A 23,642-nucleotide genomic window follows, 5' to 3' on the forward strand; every position below is an offset into this window, starting at 1 on the left:
AACCCTCAAAACCGTGGGACGAACCGAACCGTCAGGTTTGTGTATCGTTACACCCCTAATGAACACTGGTGGATATATCAGCCTGCATTTTGATCGCAGATTTAGTCGCACAAACAGCGCAAGCGGCTCGTGACAGAACACAGACCGACTGAATGACACTTTAATTTAAGTACAACATTTTAAATAAAGATCGCTGAACTCAAGCTTGTCTGTGTTTTCAAATCATCCGCGCTTCTTCAGCAATGTAGAGAGAGAGCGCGCGCATGGTTGCCAGATACTATTGAAAAGATGGGTAGAAAATATGTTCTTTTAACAGAAAAGCTCTTATTTGGGGTTTAAATTATGTCATGACTCATTTGTGGCCACAGCGGATTAAACTAGGCTAGGTAGGTACTATCTTGTTCTGTACCTCACTTGCCTAGTAACCATAGTAACGGGTGCGCATGCGATCGCTTTTTCTGCTATGACGTGGAGCGCGAGGTGCACTCAACACTCTGAACGCTGCATACATTTTGAATTAGCCTACATTAGTAACAGTTAATTTTGTTACGGTATGAACTTAATCCTAGCAAAGGCACAAAAAAAAAAAAAACCTTTGTAACGAAATCCAAGACTTTGTATACTAAATTCAAGGCTTTTAAGGCCTTAATTTGAGATGATCAAATTCAAGACTTTTTCAAGGCTTTTAAGACCCGCGGGTACCCTGTCTAATCAATGAAGCTGAATGCACAATGAATCTCATTTACATAATTGTTTGTTATAATCAGAGGACTTGCAAGTGTGCTGAACTCAGAATCTTATCTAATCACCACTGAAAACATTGACGGTAGCCATTGAATTCCATAGCAATTTTTTTCCATACTATGCAGAAGTCAATGTTTGGTTACCCACATTCTTCAAAATATCTTCTTTTGTGTTCACAAGAAATTCTTACAGGTTTGGAAAATTTGAGGGTGTGTAAAATGACAGAATCAGTAGCGCTGACGTCTTCCACTCTCCTGAGGATCTGCTGGAGATGGAAGTTCTCCAATCTCCGATCCACAGTTGTTATCAACATTGACTCTGCAGTGAGTCCAGCAGCAGAGGGGAACACTGACTGTACAGTGAGTCCCACAGTTGATGAGGACATTGACTCTGCGGTGAGTCCAGCAGCAGAGGGGAACTGACTGTAAAGTGAGTCCCACAGTTGATAAGGACATTGACTCTGCAGTGAGTCCCATAGCTGATAAGGACATTGACTCTGCAGTAAGTCACACAGTTGATGAGGACATTGACTCTGCAGTGAGTCCAGCAGCAGAGGGGAACACTGACTGTGTAAAGTGTAAAGTGAGTCCCACAGTTGATGAGGACATTGACTCTGCAGTGAGTCCAGCAGCAGATGGGGACATTAACTGTACAGTGAGTCCCATAGCTGATAAGGACATTGACTCTGCAGTGAGTCCAGCAGCAGAAAACAGTATTGGCTGTGCAGTGAGTCCCACTGCAGATGAGGACTCTCTGGGGAGAGATTTCTTTTAAATGAGAATGCTCTCTTTTAAATTTTGGGGCAAAAATACTTGTTTGGAAAACCACATCCATCTAACCATCATATTTTCTTTCTTTTAGCCTTTTCATCCCAAACCTCTTCCTTTACAGATCGCCTTGGCAGTCATCGCAAACAGGGGTCCCAGTTGTCAGAATACAATGCAAGTGCTGTACTGGCAGGAAGACCCAGACCGCTTCATCATGGACATGGAACGGCCCTTGCCAAGCATGGACGTGTGAATTTCTGAAACACTTGATAATAGGCACTCTAAAGATCGATTGTGGAGAAGACCATAAATCCAGCTAGAGCAGGCCGTAATTCATCCATATGAGGCAAGGGTTAACTGTGGATTATCACCTCCTAATACAGTTCCCTGAGATCCACACACATTCTTATGCCACCAGTCTTTTACACGGTCACTACAATTGGTGAGACCTATGGAGACGCATCAATTCGCTCTATAACTCCAGCAGAAAGTAATCAGTCCAACTAAGCAGATACAACTGTTCTTACAGAGTAGGGAAGGTCGCCATAATTTCTGTCGTATACTGGCATGACTGAATCTGACACTTTGACTTTATGCATAAACCCTACAAGACATCCTACTGAGGATGAGTCCACTTGAGTAGACAGCTGTAACACTGGTTCTAATGCAGAGGTTGTGGCAGGCTCTGGCAGTATTGCACCTCCTTTAATGCACAGTTTAAGAGCTTTAAAGAGATCCATGCCCATTAATGCAGTTCCTTTGTCCACCACATAAAAATTCACAGAGCATTTGCAGCCGTCTTTTACTGTTGCAAGCAAGCAGCCGATCACATTATTTGGATTACATAGCATAGCACACTTACCAAAGTACTCATAAATGCTCTTAAGTAAAACTGAAACAAAAGTACCAGTGTCAAGTGTCTGTGTAACAGGCCTCTGAATTGCACCAGCTTCTACCTGAACAGTACATTGGAAGTTAATGCTTACATCATTCAGTATCTTGAAGTAATAGTAGTGTATACTCAGGCATTACTACTTCATGCACTGTGTGAGTTTGCATCGTTCTACAGACACGAGCAAAATGTTTTTTTTTTTCTTACAATTTTTACAGGTTTCCTTAGCTGCCGGACATTCTACCACATTTGGAAGATGTTTATCCGATCTGCAGCAAAATCAGGTATGTGAAGCTGAAGTCACAGTCAAAGTCGGTGATAATGAAGCAGTTGAGTGTTATCCTATTTTTTAGCTTTCCACCTCATTGCCAGGTTGTTGTGTTTGCCAGTAGGTGATGGGCGATTTCGAAACACTGTTTCATGAAGCTTCGAAATCTTCGAAAATACAAATTTTTCGTTTCGGAGCGTGTATCAAAAATATACTGTAAAAAAAATGGACGAAGTGTCCGTGACCGGCATGACGTCACCCGTAGGTTTCTGAAGAGCATTTTTGAAGCCCAAAGTGGGCAGAGCCTGCCGTCGCCATCTTGGCAATGCGTCACCGTGTGTCAGACCCGGATAACCGAAAATGGGCAGAGGCGGGACGTGGGTGGAGCTGAGGTGCCTGCCTATCTCAATGTGATCAAGTTAGCTCAGACTAAGGAGCTTCACAGACTACTTTACATGCAAACAATACAACTTAAATTACTACAGTGTCCAAAAGGTCATAATAAATGCATTTTAGCTTAAAAAAAGGTGGTTCGACATGATGACATCACAGTCCTCATTCTGTCTATTCTTGAGTAATTACAGGCCTTCCTACACATATTTTTGAGGACATGTTACAATTAAAACAAATACTTCCAATAGTCTGTGTTAGCAAATGTTACGCTATTTATTAAATGCAGGCGTAACATTATATGACAACGTTTCAGATTGTTTTATACAGTCTATGGTTTCTACCTACAGCTAATCACAATCTGTTGGAATCTGGAGTGTAGTTAAGTTTTAAATAAAATTATAAATAATAAATAAATAAAATTATATTGGAATTTCACTCACCGGAAAAAATGGAGCTCAGTGTCTGTTAAATGAACCGCACAACAAGCCGTATTATTTAATACTTGTATGAAATGATCCTGAAAAAAAGCACAAACATGGCAAAGATGTAAAGTTCAGCGGCTGGAACCCAACAGTCACTCAAGTGGCCACGTCCTTAAATATACAGAACTTTAAGGTTTACTATAAATTAAACGGATGAGTTATAAAAAAATCACCCCCTCACAGTCACTTCCGTGTTGGATTCAAGAGAGAGATCGGAAGGTTGCCGCTTGTTTGGTATCAAACTGCCAAAGTCACGTGATTTTAGTAAACGAGGCTTCGTTACGTCGTAACTGGGTGCTTCTTTTGCCATTATAGCAAAAGCTACATATTATACCACATACCTTCATAATTATGAATAAATGAGGAGGCGTAAAACTTAAATCCCTTGTCTAACAGAGTACTCGGGGCTCTGGACGTCTGTTTGGCAACAAGGTGTAACTTAGGCCTACATCGGAAATCGATATTAGGGGTAGCTAGCTCCTGTAAACACCCTTTTACTGTCTATGGTAAACCGGCTACGCTGTGTACTGTTTACCTCAGTAGCTGACGGCCGGAAGTAGTTAAACCTGTTTAGTAGAACCCGGAAGAATGTTGCGCATAACCCGAGGCGAGAGGATCGAGGAGTGAGTAGGCTTCCAGAGGAGTCATGAGCGAGGATACACCCCTATGGGATACACAGGTGGATCCTTTGCAGAAGAGTTTTATCGACTAAACGTGACGCAAGTATCAATTCTCCTCCCCCTTCACATCATCGGTCACAATAATTTTAATATATACTTTACCTTTGCAGTTTAAATAAAGTACACATCTCACATATTTCAACAGGGTATCTTGCTTTATTATTATTTATTATGAATTTCTTAAATAACCAAACTTTAACAACATAAGGGCAGATCCTTTGAGCATTGCTGATGAGCTGTGAAGTGACGAGTGATCAAGTATTCCAATGTATAAAAAAGCTTTCATCCGTCCTCCTATTCTCTCCTTGCAGCCATCTCCATCCTACAGGGGTGAACGAGGAAAGGTAACGCGGATGCACAAATAAGAATTGAGAAGCACCAGAGAATGGTTTCGAAATTTCAATTGTTCACCGCTGGGGGGCGATGATCTCTGTGAACCATAGACTGTGTAGGCTGTGGGAATGAATCGTGCGGATGTACTGAGACCGCCCCCCCCCCCCAGTTTCGAACCATTTAACCGTCGAACCGTCTATGGTTTTTACCTGATCTCTGATCAGTTCGATACATTTGTATACGGTTTAATTAGACATTAATACTTAAAGGAATAATTGAAGTTAATCTCTTATATTGGCCTGATATTAGAGCCATCCATGTAACAATCAAAAACTGATCAAAGAACACATCTTATACAGACACTTGCTATTTAATCTTATTAGATGATTAGTTGATTGCATTTTATATATTTTACATTCAAACATTTGCAATGGGTTTGTAAAAGGTGTTTTATGCATGTTTGGCCTGAGTTTTGTTACATTTACACTGTTCTGACCAGCAGGGGTCACCAGCTTGTAACAGTGAATCATTGGAGGCTGCAGACCTGGAGCCGGCAGATATACACAAGTTTACGCGCCAAATCATGGGCGCCGCCATAACTCTACTTAAATGCACTTCATTTCCGCCGGAAGAGGTTTGCACACAGCGTCTGCCGGTGTACACAGCGACGGTTCCACGACTGGAGATGGCGTTACTATCCCCCACCCGAATTCAGTGCAGAACACTAACATGACGACGTGGCCCAGCATAACGTACAGCGAGATTTGCTCCTACTTCGTGCAATCCATGGCAATAGATGGAAAAGCAATTGGACAATCTGAAAGCCGTCGAGGCATATCAATATCTGCACAGCAACAAAGTCGGTTGTGTCATGTCATACACAGCTAGATAAAACAGACATAACGTGCAAATAACTATCAGTTTATGTCCGTGGTAATAGCAAATGTATCTGTGTGTTACTTTAATGTTTCTTTTAACATAATAACAACAATTGTGGCTAAATAAGTGTTTGCAGTTTATAGCTTAATCAGGGAAGACATTTACATGATTATAGGAAATAAAAGAAGCATGTTGTTGCGGATGGAATACGTGTTTGTATTTGGAAAACGGACTGTAACCTATAACATGACTTACTGCTGAGCTATAAATAAAGACATGATCTCTTTTGCAATTATCCTTATGACTCTGCATTGTTTTACCTGCTGTGTACCAACCAACCATTTTACCGGTTAAAATACCTTTAAATGTCGAAACTAACCCCTTAAAATGCAGTAGCCTATTCTACTTACAACAAAACGATTGAAGCCTCTACTTATTGCAATAAATAATGCAATCACTTTTCGCCACCGTGCCGGATCTCCGGCGTGCGGCCGTGAGAAAAATATTTTCCCGATTCATTTTTGTCCAGCTTTAACGTGTTAAAATATTTAATGCAAACGCAACATCTGTTCTTTCTGTCATCCTTTTGCTAGGGTTATGACCATTCTCTTATTCACGCAAATGCTTTAACCACTCATGCGCGACAAGACAAAAGAGAACGCGCTGTCAGTGAATGTCCTCCTGACGATCCGAACTATATCATAGGCTTCTTAGCTAGAGTGCAAAGTGTGTGTGTGTGTGTGTGTGTGTGTGTGAGCCATGATGATAATAATTAGGCGATCGAACTGTGTGTGAGAGAGAGGCGCGGGCGCGATACTGTGTGAGTGTGTTTGTGTGTAAACAATGGAGCGCATGGACCTCTTCGTAGCTGGTTTGCGGTCGTAGAACTCTCTATCTAACCACTCGTTCAGGTGCTTTCTCGAGTGTTTACAACCAACTATCACACACATCGTTCCCGAACCACCTTTCTTCATGTTGTAATTGTTATGTCACTGCGATATCAGCGCTTTGTCGAAGCTAGCTAGCAAAACAAACCCAGACCGCCGGAACGGAAGTGGGTTGCATCGACGGGAGGAGTTTAGGATGTAGAGCGGAAACGGCTCATAAACTTGTGTATACGCCCCTGGCAGTTTTACGCCCCGGCAGTTTTAGGACCCTGTTGTTCCTGATGCGTCCAGTAGAGGGATATACTGCGAAATAACATAATTAAATCGACGCTTACACATTAATAACCCGTCCATAGACTTGACAATTTTGTGTTTTTTGTTAATTTAAATATAAACGTTACAGTGTAGATCTCCACGGATTAAATTTTCTGTAGATATTCAGTTGGGCTTCACTCTCTTCACTCAACCTACAGAAGACTATTTGTTTTTGTGAATTGAAAAATTAAAAATACACATAGTTGGAGATTTACATACCTATTATAAATGTGTCTTTTGTGTGTTCACACCATAGACTGTAAAATAAATTCACATATTTCCATTCAACTATGTGTTATGACAGGTGATGCTATGACCTACTGCAGTTAAAGGCCAATTCACCGTAGGTTTTTATATACAGGAGACTGAGTGAAATATGTTTTTGTGAATTTATATAAAGTCACATTTAGATATTAACCATATTTAGCCCATTAGACATGCAGTACCGTGTAATAATATGGATCCTCGATGAAATATCTGCTGTACTATTCTATTGGTCATCATACAGCTACAAAACAGTGTCCTACACAGCATTTTATGAAGACAAACACAATCTATCCCTTTTCTAAAATTCCATGGGCCATTTAGAAGATATAGACAATATTGTTGTTCACAAAAAAATATTTAAAATTAATATTATTAATAATATTTAATATTTAAAAAATACTCCCCTATGGTTTGCCACTCTTCTTTAACTGTTTTTTTTTCTTTAACTGCTCCTGCTCACTGATGAAACATTAAAAAATGAAACATTAAAAAAGTTAAAAAGGACATCCATGGTGAATTTGACCTTGTCCCTGTGTGTGTGTGTGTGTATGTGTGGCCTGGTAAACCCTACGTTATGAGGACAAAATGTCCCCACAAGGATGGCAATATCCGAAATCCTTGTTCGTGTGGGGACATTTTTTGGTCCCCATGAGGAAATCAGCTTATAAATCATACTAAGTGATGTTGTTTGTAAATGTAAAAATGCAGAATGTTTCCTGTGATGGGTAGATTTAGGGATAGGGTTAGTGTAAGGGAATAGAATATACAGTCTGTACAGTATAAAAGTCATTATGTCTATGGAAAGTCCCCATAAAACATGAAAACACAACATGTGTGTGTGTGTGTGTGTGTGTGTGTGTGTGTGTGTGTGTGTATTTCCTTAAGTAGCTAAAGCAAACACACCTTTAAAGAGAACTTGGTAAAGACAGAGTATGATAAAACCCACATTAAGTGCACATACCCTACATTTGAGTCCAGATCAGTAAGCTATTTTAAGAAAAAATGTATATTAAGATATAAATGAGATAATCAGATCATCTCATTTATAAGAAACAACTCAAACCAGAATCTACATTCAAACCATATGGGGAAGTTTTTAATGTGTTTTAACGTATTTGAGTGAGTGTGCAGTTTAACTCTTTACTTAGAGAGAGAGAGAGAGAGAGAGAGAGAGAGAGAGAGAGAGAGAGAGAGAGAGAGAGAGAGAGAGAGATTTACATACCTATTATAAATGTGTCTTTTGTGTGTTCACACCATAGACTGTAAAAAAAATTCACATATTTCCATTATCTACTGTAATATTGCTCTATAAACCATGTGGAGTATGTTTTAATGCAAGGAGTAAACAGAGTCTTACCAGAAGAGGCCAAGCTAAAGACAGGCAACAAAAGAAAATTAAAATTAAAATTAATTTTAAATTGAGTAGAGAAGATAGGGGAATCTAAACCTACACGTGGTTAGCTAAGTTTAAGCCAGATAGAACAGAAACCTGTCAAAATACATTATAGACCCATCCATTGATATATAAATGAATTGATATACCTACCCTAGCTCTATCGAGCTAATCGTTTATAAATAATAAATGTTGCATCATTGCTAAAAAACAATAACTTTAGCAGATTATTTAACATACAAATGACAGAATATATTTTTGTCCGATTTTAATTCTAACTATGTTAAACTTGATTATACGGTATTATTACTTTGTCTTCTGGGCAAGTTTCATCTTCATAAAGACAGAACCATTCAAAGTAATCCTGATTCTAGAATATTCTCCTCTGATATAAAGTTCATTTTTTTCTTCCTTTAAGAAAATGTCAGAACCTTTAAACTAAGGTTTATAAAACAAATAATATCATTGAGTCTGTTGTAAAGAACCTTGCATGTTTTTATATTGACAAAATGTAATATTGCATTGATTTGTGTACCCTAATTCAATCTCTTTTGATGTCCGTTTACCCTACCCCCTTGTTTTTTTGTTAAACAGATAATTTAATCCGTGCAGATCTACACTATAACGTTTATATTTAAATTAACAAAAAACACAAAATTGTCAAGTCTATGGACGGGTTATTAAGCGTCGATTTAATGATGTTATTTCGCAGTATATCCCTCTACTGGACGCATCAGGAACAACAGGGTCGTAAAACTGCCAGGGGCGTATATCTGCCGGCTCCAGGTCTGCAGCCTCCCCCTACTCAAATTGTTTTTCCCATCACTACAGGTATGGTAATGGTATCAAGACGGGTTACATTATTTACCTTATTACTAACTCCTAAAAAAAACACAAAATCGTGCTTATTATTCTCTCCTATTTATATTTCGTATCACCCGCCTACTAAGTAGCACTACTACTACTTCTTTTCTAGCGGTCTCGGTAACATTGAATAACAGGACACAGCTATTTTTATTTATTTATTTTATTTATTTATTTTGTAATAATGAGAGCATTTGTGTGCAGACCTCAGAATCCACTCATTGCTGAGAACGCCTGAGTTTTTGTTCAGTGCTAATTTAAACACTTTTGATTAGCCTTTGCGTTCAAGAAATCAACAGAACACATTGTAAATAAACCTTTGACATTCTCCAGAGCGCAAACACAGATACGCACCGGATCGTCTGCCAAATCTGCATCGCTTATATGCTATTATTATGGAAAAAACTGATCATAGACCAGCAGTTATTATGGGAAGATTTTCACTTTACCCTCCCTCGTCATAACAGGTTACAGGGACTTTTATTTTGAATTAAACTCCCCTCATGTCCGCTCTCTTATTATTGTACTCTTCACATCCTCAGGCGGAGAAAAGAAGCGGAGATCTGATGGCTTTGAAAAGGATTCAGAAGGTAATATTTGTATTTCTTAATAGAATAAATGTCTTAAAAGTAGACTAGGTTTAAGGCTATCCAAGAGATCTACACACGACAGATACAGTGAACTATCTCTCTGTCCACATTACTATGTAAAGTCGGAAGATCAGAAGAATTTATTTTTTCGGCCAGATGAAAAGATCTTTATGTCGAAAACAAAGCGAACTCAAGTCTTAGGACATCAGAAGATATTAAATTATAAATGTGATAATTATGCCATCGACGAGGGATGTTTTAAGCAGCTGTAGTTAAACAAGGTTAGCCATATTTAAATAGAAAGAAGAGTCATTTTAGACAGTGAGTACATTAAAAACATAAATATGTAAAATATAATGTTACGTTATAATAATATAGCAATAAAACATATGTTATATTTAAAATAAATGTAATCTGAAAGTCTTGACGACATTATATAATGTGAGTGTGTATGTATGTATGTATGTATGTATATATATATGTTGTATAAAAATGTACTAAAACTAAAGCAGAAATAAAGATAAATTAAAGCTAAATAGAAATAATTAAAAACCAAAGCTAAAGAAAATGATACTAAAAATAATTTCTAAAGCCTTGCATTTATAAGAGTAGGTTTGGAGCTTGCGAATGTTAATATGAATATATCAAAACTTGATTTCACTTTAAACTGTCAGAAATATGCACGTAAACCTTTATCCTTGTTTGAATTGAAACCTTGCTTCTTAAATCTGTTTTTGACGCATATAGATTTTCTCGTCCATTTCTACTGTATTTGTAGGAGCTACAGGACTTGCAACGGGATCCACCCTCGCAGTGCTCAGCCGGACCACTCGGAGAGGACTGTAAGTGTCTCCACCAACAACATACTCAATTATGGCCTTCAATTCTTTGACAGGACAGTCTTCTCAATATATTTTATTTGCTCTTTCAGTGTTTCACTGGCAGGCGACAATAATGGGCCCAGTAAGTACACATGAATAATTTCAGGGCAATGTTTATTTTGTGGAATTAGTAATTGGTTCAATAAGAAAAGGAATTAGCTTCGGTCATACACAAACTCTTTCTTTATCTCCCACCTAGGGTGATAGTCCATATCAAGGAGGGGTTTTCTTCCTCACAATCCATTTCCCGACTGATTATCCCTTTAAACCACCAAAGGTGAGAATTACATCTGTTCTTACCTCATCCATAGATTATTTGTTCTTAAAAATTTGACATTATTTTTCTCTGACAGCTTGCCTTCACAACAAAAATTTACCACCCAAATATCAACAGTAATGGAAGCATCTGTTTGGACATTCTGCGCTCCCAGTGGTCACCTGCCCTCACGGTATCCAAAGGTTAGAGAACACTCTTATCCAACCTGGATGGTCTTTTCATCATAAACCTGTCCAATTTGAAATCATCTACATCAGGGCTGGGCAACTCTGGCCCTCAAGATACACTTTCCTGCAGAGTTTAGCTCCGACCCTTATCAAACTAACCTGCCCGTAGCGTTCTAGTAATCCCAACTACCGGTTGATTAAAGCTGCCGTCGGCAAAAAATTTTTGATCATATTCAGTGAAATCGACACTATAATCCGACAGAACAACATAAATAAAGTGGTTTTAGAAAAAAAACCCGAGCTTCTAACTCCACCTGGAACGTGTTATTTGTTTTGCAAAAATCCACAGCTCCCGGATCATTGGGTCCAATCAGCGCAGGGGGGTGTGAGATCTGACTGTCAATCACAGATCGGGCACACGCCACCCCTCACGCACGTTACAATCACATGCACACGCCTGAAGTTCGCGCAGTAACAAAGAGTGATGGCGGATGTATCTCGCTTTCAAAACACTAACAAATCAAGTAAGCTCATTTAGAGTATAAATGACGTTAGGATTAGCCAGGGCAGCATACCTGCAAATACTCCATGGTGTTGATGGATGCTGATGAGACGGGCGCGTTCACAGATAACCTGGTGCACACGCACTGACGAGCACGAACTCGGTGGGAGGGTATCCGTTGATAGTGGGGGAGGGGCATGAGAGTTGTAAACATTCAAAATTTTGCTTAAAGTCCCTGTAAAGGCAATTCTAAAAAAAATTCTAAACCCATTATAAATGTTAGAAATGTATTGCTAAAACATATTACAAAGACTGTGAACTGTGAAGTACTGAATTGTGGAGTTAGACCGTTAAACAGTTTTTCACCATTGATATTTTCCGGATTTTTTGGGCGGGGCTAAAACGGGGCTCGATGACGCACTGGAGCCCCTGAGCTCGTGGACACGCCCCTACTTGATGACGCACTAAGGCTGGCCACTTCCCTAACAGTTCGCCGCTCAATCGTGAGTTACTGTCAATACTATTAGTTACTACAGCCTACAGTTTGCAGCTAGCTATGCCTTCGACACGGAAATGCGTAGGCTACTACCTGGATGCGATCATGTACAAAACAGATCGGTGTCTTTATTTAAATTTCCTAAAAACGATCACATCAAGAAGAGGTGGATTAATTTATTTGAAGACCTTGATGTAGAGCTGAGGATCACCGCGCCAACACCCGCCTCTGTAGCGATCATTTTACACGGGATAGTTTTATAAACTTTCGTCGTAGACAACTGGGATTCACTGATAATCCGCTGTTACTGGTGAATGGGGCCGAACCGACTATCTCCCGCCTCGGCCTTCATGCTCCCGTCCCGAAAGCAGTATCACCTAATATCAGCGTCGGCAGCTTTCCCGCGAGTGGGCGTGGTTTCAGCGCAGCCAGCGGACACGCCCCCAGCGTTTGAGAGCAGAGAACACTGCTCATTTTTTGAGATGGTTCTCACTGCAGAACATGAAATCCACGGGGAGGAGTCGGATCCAGATCCAACTCCTCCCACCTTACATATACCTAAACCTACCCATCTCCGCCCCCTGATCCCTAAACCCACCCCTAATCCTACCCATCTCCACCCCTTGGATCTTGATCCGACTCCTCCCCGTGGATCTCATGTACTGCATTGAGGTGCTACTGCATTTTTTCAAGATTTTGATAGCTTATTTTATGTACTTGCCGGCTTTTTTTAATCATTCAAATTTGGCTGGGTGGCTAATAACACATTTTTCTGTGGTGTGACAACCTCAGAACACATACTTAATTTTGACTTTACAGGGACTTTAAAGTCCCAAAGTCCTTTGTAACTTTAAAGTCCTTTGTAACTTTAAATTACAAAGACTGTGAACTGTGAAGTACTGAATTGTGGAGTTAGACCGTTAAAGAGCATATTGCAGGTAAAAAAAAAAATCTAAATTAATATATGACCTTGAATGAAAATACCATATGAAAAGGTAATGCAGGATTTAAAATGTTTTAAAACGACATAAGGGCACACATTTAGTAGATAAAGTGAGCGTTTCTTTGACTGCTCGTAAAAACCGTTTTTTTTTTCAACATCGCGTCATTTTACGTCACCAGAGGGAGGGAGCCTCAGCAGCGCAGATAGGTTTGTATTCAGTAGAGCGGGTAAATTTGCTTTTTTATACTCAGAATGACAATTTGGAATGTAAAGAACAACATATTATACAGTTATTTGTTTTATTAGGAAAATACCATATACATAAAAAGAATTGGGCTTTTTTCACGTTTTATAAATGACTTCACATTATGTACATCTTTTGGAACAAACAAACTAAAAACAAAAAAGCAATGAAAACATGTAATGCTTTGAAAGCACAGGATTTTATGTAAAACTTTTTTTGTATTTTTTATTTCCTGGCAGCTAATGTTAATGTGATATTGTGAATATGTAAAACCTCTTGTTCTTGTGGCATCGAATTAAAAAAAAAAAAGTCAGTAAGAGCGGTCGTGAATCAGTGTTTTCGGTAGTTTTTATATTTTAATTTATCATCGTCATCATGGTAAATTATTGTGTTTGTGGAGGTTGCAAAAACTCCGGCCTGTCAGGACATCGAGTCAGGTTTCCTAACAAGAAAAGGGACGGTGCTGTGCTGTCTATGTGCCTGTGTGCGGTTTGTGCAGCTGTAGAGACTGGATTTCTCTTCCGCATCGGCTTCCAAAAACGCGATCGTGTGTAGCGTACACCAGATCGGAGGAACAAAAACGTGTATATCAGGAATAAAAATATCTATCTGTCTCTCGATGAGCTAAGTTATATCACGTAACGTTAGTCTGGACGGATATTAATGAGCATGACATACGCGCCTGATCAAAGCTTATATAGTTTATTCTGTTATTGGTAAAATCCAATACTCCCAGATGACCAATAATAGCTTTGCTATTAACTGATACGATGGTAATAATCGATATTGACCTCACATTTTACCAAACAGAATGAACGATGCACTATTAACTCTATTACACTATTAATTAAAACTCACAGTGAACAGCATTAAATATAAAAACACATGTGCCTTACCTTTTTGTTGCAGTGCAGTTTTTATTGCAGTGGTATAATGTTTTACCGACAGCACTACAGTCCTCATTTTTTTATTGCTGCTTCCATTCTCCTGATTGCTATTATTTAATTTCTTCTTAAAAAAACATCCAGGGAAGATTGAATAGGCCTGTTCTTTTAATGTTTACTCAGTATCTGACAGCTAGGCTAATCAAAAATACACGCGATTAAGTGATGCAATAAACTGCGGCTGCGCACACTCACTCCACACAAGTTTTTTTTATAATAATACTTTTACAATAATGTGTGTGTCCTCTGACCGTTGTTCTGTCTAACATTAATCCTGGCCTGTCCCTGCTCTCTCGGCAGCATAGCAGGCTCATAATTGTAAGGCTGTCGTCCGTGGTCTGTCATAGGAGTAAGTCCGAAATGTCATTGCGATCCATTGTTTTCCTGTTGTTTGAATGGTTTGAATCGACCGCTCTCCCGCCCGTTACGTCACGCCCGTCACGCCCATTTTCAGACGCGGAAGTAAAATTCTCTCACAAAAACGACTCCAGAAGCCAATGTAACGTATTTATAAGTATATTTTAAAGAAAATCTAATTACTACATTGTTTTTCTATACATTGATTCGTTGGGTCCTCTAACCTGCAATATGCCCTTTAAACAGTTTTTCACCATTGCTATTTTCTGGGCGGGGCTAAAACAGGGCTCGATGACGCACTGGAGCCCTTGAGCTCCTGGACACGCCCCTACTTGATGACGCACGGGAGCCGCTGAGGCTGGCCGCTCCTAACAATTATAGAGCACATTCACATCAGTTTGCGCTCAATCGCGAGTTACTGTCAGTACTATTAGTAACACAGCCTACAGATTGCTAGCTAGCTATGCCTTCGTCGCGGAAATGCGTACTACCTGGATGTGATCACCGGATCACGTACAAAACAGATCGGTGTCCTTATTTAAATTTCCGAAAAACGATTACATCAAGAAGAAGTGGATTAATTTAGTGAAGAGCCACCTTGATGGAGAGCTGAGGATCACCGCCAAAACCCGCCTCTGTAAGTGATCATTTTACATGGGATAGTTTTATAAACTTTTGTCGGAGATAACTGTCTGGGATTCACTGATAATCCGCTGTTACTGGTGAATGGGGCCGAACCGACTCCCGCCTCAGCCTTCATCCTCCCGTCGCGCCGACAACTGGTGCCATCATCGGCAGTGCGTGCCCACCGTGCGAGCATCCATTCCGGCTGTAGAGTTGAGTGTGGACGGCATAGTCTATGGTGGACGGCAGCTTTCCCGCGAGTGGGCGTGGATTCAGCGCAGCCAGTGGACACGCCCCCAGCGTTTGAGAGCAGAGATTACTGCTCATTTTTTCAAGATTTTGATAGCTTATTTTATGTACTTGCTGGCTTTTTTTATCATTCAAATTTGGCTGGGTGACTAATAACAAATTTTTCTGTGGTGTGACAAACTCAAAACACATACTTAATTTTGACTTTACAGGGACTTTAAGTCCACTAAATCTGCCAGACTTGCCGACTGCAGCTTTAACACAAACCTGGCTTACTCAAGGTATGCTGGCTCCAAAAACGCATCTGGGAGTAAGTTCAGCCATATTACTTCTTTTTTGGTGTAATGGCTATTTGCTCACTACTCCTAATGTGTGTGCACTATTTTAGATGGGTTAAATGCCGAGGACAAATTACGAGTATGGGTTACCATACTTGGCCTGTCACTGCATTCTTATAGTTATTATTTTGAAAAAGATGTAAAAATGCTTATAAGGCACTAACTTGATGAGAAATATACTTGGTTTTAATAAAAAGAACATTAATTACAAACATTATGAAATATAAAACAAAAATTACATTTTTGAAACTGTAAGTAATAATGTAAACTGTAAGTAATAATGTTTATTTAACCTGGAAAAGGTGTCAACAGTAAGTATAACTGGAACATGAATTTATATTGGAAAGTTTGCCCTCGCAAAGAATATAAATGTATCCTTACAAGGGATTCAGCATATAAAGTGACTATTTCATAAAATATGAGCAGTATTCACATTACTTTTATCAACACGACTTAAACGACTCTGCTGTTTTCTGTTGTTGTTTTCCCAGTTTTATTATCCATATGCTCACTACTTTGTGACCCAAATCCAGATGACCCTTTAGTTCCAGATATTGCACACATCTACAAATCTGACAAAGATAAGTAAGTAACCTTGTGTGTATGGCTCTCTCTCTTTCACTGTTTTTATTGCTAAAATAACTACATCTGCATGAACCATCTTCTTCTGTGTGGTTCAACCATACAACATTTTCATATCTTTTCTACACTTTCTTCTTTTATTACTATCAAACAATACGTAAAATGTTTAAGTACCAAATTACTCAATTTTCAGCTGTAAAGCTGGCACTTCATGAATACTCATTTTAATATCAGCTGAGTGCTTTTGTTATGGATGAAGATGACTATTCCTGTGTTTTAGGTATAACAGACTGGCAAGGGAATGGACTCAGAAGTATGCAATGTAACTGGACGGCAAGATTTTGAAATGATTGCACATGGACATTATTACTGCACACGGCTCTACAACGCACCTGTACAGAAACAAGACGTTTACCAACAGATGAACCTCCCCCACCACACACACACACACACACACACACACACACACACACACACACACACACACACACACACACACACACACACACATATATATACATACACGCACAACTATACAGAAAATCCTTGTTCAGGAGGCCGAGTCACTTGTCTCTGTTCACAAAGGCAGCCTGGAACAACCAGGATGTGTCAGTTAACACATAACAAAAAAATATTGTTTTATTTTCAAATGGATTAGCTACATTTTAGTAATTTTATTGTATAGAACTAAATACAATACTGGATCATTTTTATTGTTTTTGCATTAAAAGGTGTTATTATAAAATATGTGTCTGGCTGCAGCTGTTTTATGATGACTCTAGCATTATTAGAAAGAAAGGGAGAATGAGATGTTTTCCATATGTGTAATTTGGAATTGGTTCACATCAGGGATCAAACTACACTGCTCACGCTGCGTGGTAGATTTTGTGCCTTTAGATGGCGATGTTCCTCCATTTTATTCCCACCATAAGGATTTAATTTCACGCAGAAACGCTTTTATAAAGGTTGTTTTCATAGTTTCAGTGACGTCCTCATAATTATATCTTGTTTTTAAATTAGCTTAAAATACGTGATAAGTTAATAGAAGACTAATATTTTTGTCTATGTTATAGAGTTTTCAACAAAAAAGGGTTTGTAACCGTTAGGGAAAGAAAATACACTTCCCTAGCACCTTATCTTACAGAATATATATAATATATATATATATACACACACACGTCTGTCACATGACAAAAACAAGTTAGGCCGCACTACAAACGTTTATTTAAATAATTCACTGAGTATTTTTAAGGGGAATGATAAAAAAAATAGTACTTCACCACTGCCAGCGTTTCTTTCCCCCCCAAAAAATTATTTTAAAGAAATCATGCTAATCACAGAATCATTGAAGAGGTGCATGCAAAGTGGTTTAGTAAGATTTCTTCTTTTTTATATATAAATAAAAAAATATATGCATATATTTCTAGGCAAATAAAACATTTGTAGGCCTACGAATGTTTTATTTTCCGCGCATGCATGAGAAACTAGGCGCGCGAACTGGATATGATGATGAGAAAGTTTGGGAGGAGAGTGGGCGGTTATCCTGACACGTGAATGCTCCCATAGGAGCATAATCCATCCATGCATCCATGTCCTCCGACTATAGTGTGTTCTGGTCCCGGAGCCAGAGGAAAAGTGGAGGGGAGCGGAATTAACGGGCAGCTTGATTTTCTCGAGGGCAGTAACTTTAAGGGACTTAAAAAACTTGCCTGGAAATCGGAATGTTTTTCTCCTAATGTTGACTTGCCGTTTTCCTGTTTTACATATGAACCCCGTTTAGTAAGTTTGAAACACTTTATGGGTGCAATGGCTGAGCCGCTGAGTTTCATGCATCATGATCATGGCTCCAGCAGCGAGCGGAGCGACGACTCACCGTCTGCCGTGTCTGAAGATGACTCTAGCGGCCACTGCGGCCACATCTCCCCGCCTGACCCAGACTGGACCGAGGAGAGGTTTCGAGTTGACCGCAAGAAACTAGAAACTATGTTACTGGGTATGTTAACTTCTTAAAAACTCCCTAAAAGAACTGGGAGGATAGTTTGATGTATTGAAAATACTTTTAGCTAACATTGCAGTGTTGCTTGGCGTCGAGTCACATAAATATTTCTGTCTAAAAATATCACAAGTTTCCTCGAAGTACATCTTGAAGGAGATGTGTTGACTACGCTGCTTGTTGTGTAGAGCATGTAGGGCAGTATTGGGATGTTTTATTGTTTTATTTAGCGAAGTACGACAGACATTCACATGAACTAACAATAATTTTTGGGAACTTTGCATTTGAACTTAGGCTCTTGCATGCACTCTGTAAATAGAATATGCTTCTCACGTTCATTTAGCTAAATATGTTGAGGTTAGACTTTCATAACTAATCATGGTTAAGAAAGAAGTTCATGTATTTAATTTATTTTAGTGTCATGAAATATTTACATGAAATGCTTGCTTATTTGATATGATGAATATGACATCAATATTACTGATCAATCAAGGTCATCACTGTCATAGTCTTTCAACACACACACATACACACATACTGGCTTCACTATCCCAGTGAGAAGATCCAAACTTAAAGGAATAGTTCACCCAAAAATTTAAATTCTGTCACCATTTACTCACCCTCATGTTGGTCCAAACCTGGATGCCTTTCTTTTGTGGAACACACAATATATTTTCAAGAAAACTGTTTTGGTTGCCATTGACTTCACTTGTACGGGGACATTTCTCAAAAGATCTTCTTTTATGTTCCACAGAGGAATTCATACAGGTTTGAAAGGACAGTTTTCATTTTTGATTATTATTTTCCTGTTTATCACCATAAAGCTGCTATGAATCAATCTGTATTGTATAAAGCGCTATATAAATAAAGGTAACTTGGCTTGGCTTGACTTTCGGTTGAACTATCCCTCATTAAAAACCTGTTTATGTCTGTAGATTTGAAGCAAAACATGATTTTGTTGAGTTACTGTATGAGTCTGTCAAATATTGAGGACCCCTTAAAAATGTTCTCAAGTCAATTTCTAAAATGTTTCACTATGTTTGTGAGATTGTTTTCAAATATTTGGGCATCACATGCATAATGCTTAGAAACACAGACTTTTGAAGTTATATTCATATATATGAAGTTATATTCATGTATATTATACCCTCTTATATATGCAGTGTTTTTATACTAGGATAATGATATTTACTATATTCTATTTCTAACCCTAAACCAGACGGGTTTGTGTGAAGTAAAATATATTTTGGCTGATTTATAAATCATTTCAAATAGTAAGGACCACTTCACAAGTCATATAACTAAATTTGTGAGGACATTTTCACAAATGTGACAAGAAGTAAAGCCAAAACTGTACACAAACACACACAAACAAATGGTTAAAGCTCAATTCAACACTTGCGTCATATTCTACCATCAGTCTGTCAGCAATGGACAGTTTACTTCACTGCAGAATAATGCTCAGTTTGTTTTGTTTTTCTTTTGTTGTAACTTCAGCAGATTATAATTTTAAACAAGCTCAAGTAATACAAGTTGAGGTCAGTGGTTTGGTATTAACCTATTCTAAACATGTACAAAAGTTCTGGTCTGTTATAGCAGGGCCTCTAGTTTACAAAGACTGCTTTTGTTAACATGCATTTAAACCAACCATACTCAATGTAGTTAGGGCCATAGATAACATTCATTTATATGTGTATGCATTTTATTTATTCCACGTAGTTGTGTATTGGGAAACATGGAAAAACTAAGACCCTCAGCACCATTCTACCACATTTGAGTGTGTTCATGTGTGCAATTGCATGAGTGAATGCTTCCCTGACATTTGGACCCCAGGCCAAAGGTCAGTTCAGCATGAGAGAGCTCAAGAGCACCAGGAAAACGTCCATAGCAAGGCTACCACATCGAGACGTTCAACAACACCTTTCACATCACATAAACTTATATACTTACTTTACAATCATTGTTGTAATGATGTGGACATTTTTTCCACACCTATGATTCAGTGACTCGTAATCATCCCTTTGCTCCGGATGATGTGCAACATCTGGAGGTGTTTGAACGGTTGTAGTTTTGATTGGTTGGATGAGCAGTAGGCGTGATCATAAATCCAGTGATGTGTTTTTTTTTTTGTGTGTGTGAAGTTTTATTGTGTGGCAAAGTTTTGCTCCCTTTTTCCGGGAAATAGGAGAGAGGCTGAGAGAAACAAGACAGAGAGGGTTACAATTAAAACCATTTTTCATCAAAATAACATTGAACGTGGCGATGTAGAAACAGAGAGGAGACCCATTCTTGTGCTTTTCCCCTTTGGCCAGACCACAACTAAATCAGCTCATTTTTATAGACTTATTCAGAAAGACTAATGGAAGGAAGTGGATCATCACCTATGATTCATGTTCACGTAAGGGAATCTGAGCAGCTTTAGGGTTTTGTCGGAAAGCACCAAAGAAAGATAGTCATACTTTACGTCAAATAATCACTCACGCAAGTGGAAATTAGGAGGGAAAAACATGCAAACGCACTTTAATGACTGTTTTTCCTCTCTCGCACTTTCTCTTTTTCTCACTAACTTTTATGGTAATAGTTTGTAAGTATATTAGAATGCAGTTTTCTCTTTACCCCAATGGCTGTTACATCAGATGTCTGGTTTTGATTAAAAAAAGAGGAATGTGTGCTGGCCTGACCTTTTATTCTGTGTGATAAGAAATTCTAAAAAGAATGTAGTGTTTGTTTAGCAGAGTTTATTCCGGCACTTTATGGAAATCAAATACCCCCCTCAGTGGCTATGTGATCAAAATTGTGGGTTTTTCTCTGTCACAGTAGGATGTGAATCTATATATCAAGCTTTAAAGGTCAATACATCTCACACCTGTCAGTTAAATCCTTGTTTTTGTGTGTGAATGTGTGTGTGTGGGTCGGGTTTGTTACCACCAAAAGTTTGCTTGTATTTTATTAATTTGCTTATGCATGTGTCTTCTGACATGTGGGTTGTATTTATTGAGTATATTTTCGTCTGGGTGCATGTTAAGTGCATCATTCTTATGCTGCATGTGTCTGGCATGTTGAGTGAAGCAACAGGAAGTGCGTTGTGTTTTGGGAATGTGCTTATGGCTTAGTGCGCAGTTGCCAGGGAAACACAAGTCTGTTACCTTGGATTTTAATTTCTTTATTTACATTTATGCATTTGGCAGACGCTTTTATCCAAAGCGACTTAGATTACATTTCAAGGTACACGTTTTACATTCTTATCAGTTCTCTTTATGTGCATACATGTGCAATTTGAATATTAAAAGGCACATTTATATCTTAATTTATATGTTTAAGCAATAAAACAGACAATGATGTGTATTTATGAATTATTAATCACTCGTTGTAGAATTAGAATTGGTGCAGTTTTCTTCTAAGAAGCCTTCTGTTTTTATGTTTACATGTAAATCCATTTCTTGGACTTAATACATCAGTTGTTTTAATAAGATACTTAATACTTGAGAGATAAATCTTAAAGAACTGACTTATTGGATTACTAAGACTTGTGTTTGGCAGAAATACTCCAAATCCGGTGTGGGAGAGTTTTAGTTTGGCTGCAAACTCATCTATGTTCATAACCTGTCATACAAGGATACAGTTTCATTCTCGAGTCTCGACATGGAGAGATGAGATGTTCACAACATTATTTAATACACATTATAGCCTAATCCTTTGCAGTCAATACCTTCGAAGAGGTCTTGAATGTGTTTTCGGCACATCTGTATTTTATAATCCAAAATATTTTTGCTGTTTATATTGCCAGATTATTGTGCTATTTTCCATCTTAAATTGAACAATTTCACAGACTTGTCTTTTAGTGGTACGTATTGTTTCTGAAAGGCATTTGGCTTTGAGCTCTAGAGAATGAGTTTACTTTCATGCAGACTGCTTGCTTTTAGAAGTTGCAAAAGAAAAGGTTGCAAATTGTACAACCAGTCTGCAATATATGTGCTGTCAGCGGCATGTGTGTGTGTGTGTGTAATCCCAAGTTATGACATGGCGAATAAATTGTTTGAGAAGATAAAAGCTCAGAGTACTTTAGTTTGGTCATTGACAGGGCTGTGCTTATATGTAGCGTGATTTATGTTTCCTGACGTGAGAGGCTTTGCCGTAACCAATCAGATTATACTGTTTACAAGTTTTTGAGTCGGTCCGTAGGATTTTTTTAATGGTTTTTGAATGAAGTCTCTACTTCTCAGTAATATTGTGAAATATTATTCCAATATATATATATATATATATATATATTTATATATACATATATATATATACACATTTTTTTTTTCAAATATCATTTATTCCTGTGAATTTATAGCAGCCATTACTCCACTGTCACATGATCCTTCTGAAATCTTTCTAATATGCTGATTTACTGCTCAAGAAACATTTCTTATTATTATCAATGTTGAGGACAGTTGTGCTGCTTAATATTTTTGTGGAAACTGATACTTTTTTCAGGATTCTTTGAATAGAAAGCCAAAAAAACAGCATTTATTTGAAATGTAAATCTTTTGCAAGATAAATGGCTTTACTGTCACTTTTGATAAATTTAATGCATCCTTGCTAAATTTAAGTGTTAATTTTTGTCAAAAGAATCTTACTGACCACAAACGTTTGAACTGATATAGGCCGTGACATATCTGACTGCTGAGCAAATGGCTTCAATTCTTAATAGTTAAGATTTGAATCCAGATGCTGATTGTGGGTCTGTTTCTCTGATCTCTCGCCCACTCTCTGAGCTCTGGAGTTGAAGGGAAGTTCCAGGATTATCCGAGAGAAATACACTAAAATTATACAGTTTTGTTCTTACACTCACTTACTCATCACATTCCTAACACACACATAGTTTACAGGAGCTGTGCTATAATCAAATACACTCTACTCTATATCTGTGCGTGAAGCTGTTTCATTAGAGCAGAAACTCAGATGCTGTGGAGTTTTTGTGACCCACATCCTAAATGGAGCACAAGAAAGAGCTGAAATCAACACACACACTGCATTTAACATTCTGTCTGGTTTAAGACTTGCTATTTTCATATTTTTCTCTGTGTGTGCCTCAGTACATGTTTTCAATTGGATGTGTGTGTTAGAAAGTGAGTATTTTATCTGAGAGAATCAGAGCTGTATGGTATTGAAGTAGCATTCTAGTGCTTATAAAAAAATATATTTTTTGGAACACAGTGTCGTTTGTGTTGGTCTGTCTAGTAGTATAGGGACGGGTTCAGTTCAGAGGTGTTAATCTGTTACATGCTGTACTCATTACAGAT

General features: G+C 38.3%; 2 protein-coding genes across 4 annotated transcripts in view; both read left to right on the top strand.

The window, feature by feature from the left end:
- Positions 1-9,636: 9,636 nt before the first annotated feature.
- On the top strand, positions 9,637-16,739 carry ube2d1a (ubiquitin-conjugating enzyme E2D 1a). The gene is made up of 7 exons (XM_056235126.1): positions 9,637-9,754; positions 10,533-10,596; positions 10,686-10,717; positions 10,835-10,912; positions 10,989-11,094; positions 16,268-16,361; positions 16,639-16,739. The coding sequence occupies exons 1-7, from the start codon at positions 9,668-9,670 to the stop codon at positions 16,682-16,684; spliced, it is 507 nt and encodes a 168-aa protein (XP_056091101.1). The 5' UTR covers positions 9,637-9,667; the 3' UTR covers positions 16,685-16,739.
- Positions 16,740-17,916: 1,177 nt separating this feature from the next.
- The window catches only part of bicc1a (BicC family RNA binding protein 1a), a 33,438-nt gene continuing 27,712 nt past the window's right edge, over positions 17,917-23,642 (top strand). For 2 of the 3 annotated variants that reach the window (XM_056235028.1, XM_056235030.1), the window contains exon 1: positions 17,917-18,351. In XM_056235028.1, the coding sequence (XP_056091003.1) occupies positions 17,940-18,351 (412 nt within the window). In that variant the 5' untranslated portion in view covers positions 17,917-17,939. The remainder of the gene's footprint in view (positions 18,352-23,642) is intronic. The other variant, XM_056235029.1, reaches the window with a different exon arrangement.

Source organism: Rhinichthys klamathensis, unplaced genomic scaffold (genome assembly GCF_029890125.1).
Source record: "Rhinichthys klamathensis goyatoka isolate OS25496 unplaced genomic scaffold, OSU_Roscu_1.1 h1tg000412l_1, whole genome shotgun sequence".
In the NCBI taxonomy this organism is placed as follows: domain Eukaryota; kingdom Metazoa; phylum Chordata; class Actinopteri; order Cypriniformes; family Leuciscidae; genus Rhinichthys; species Rhinichthys klamathensis.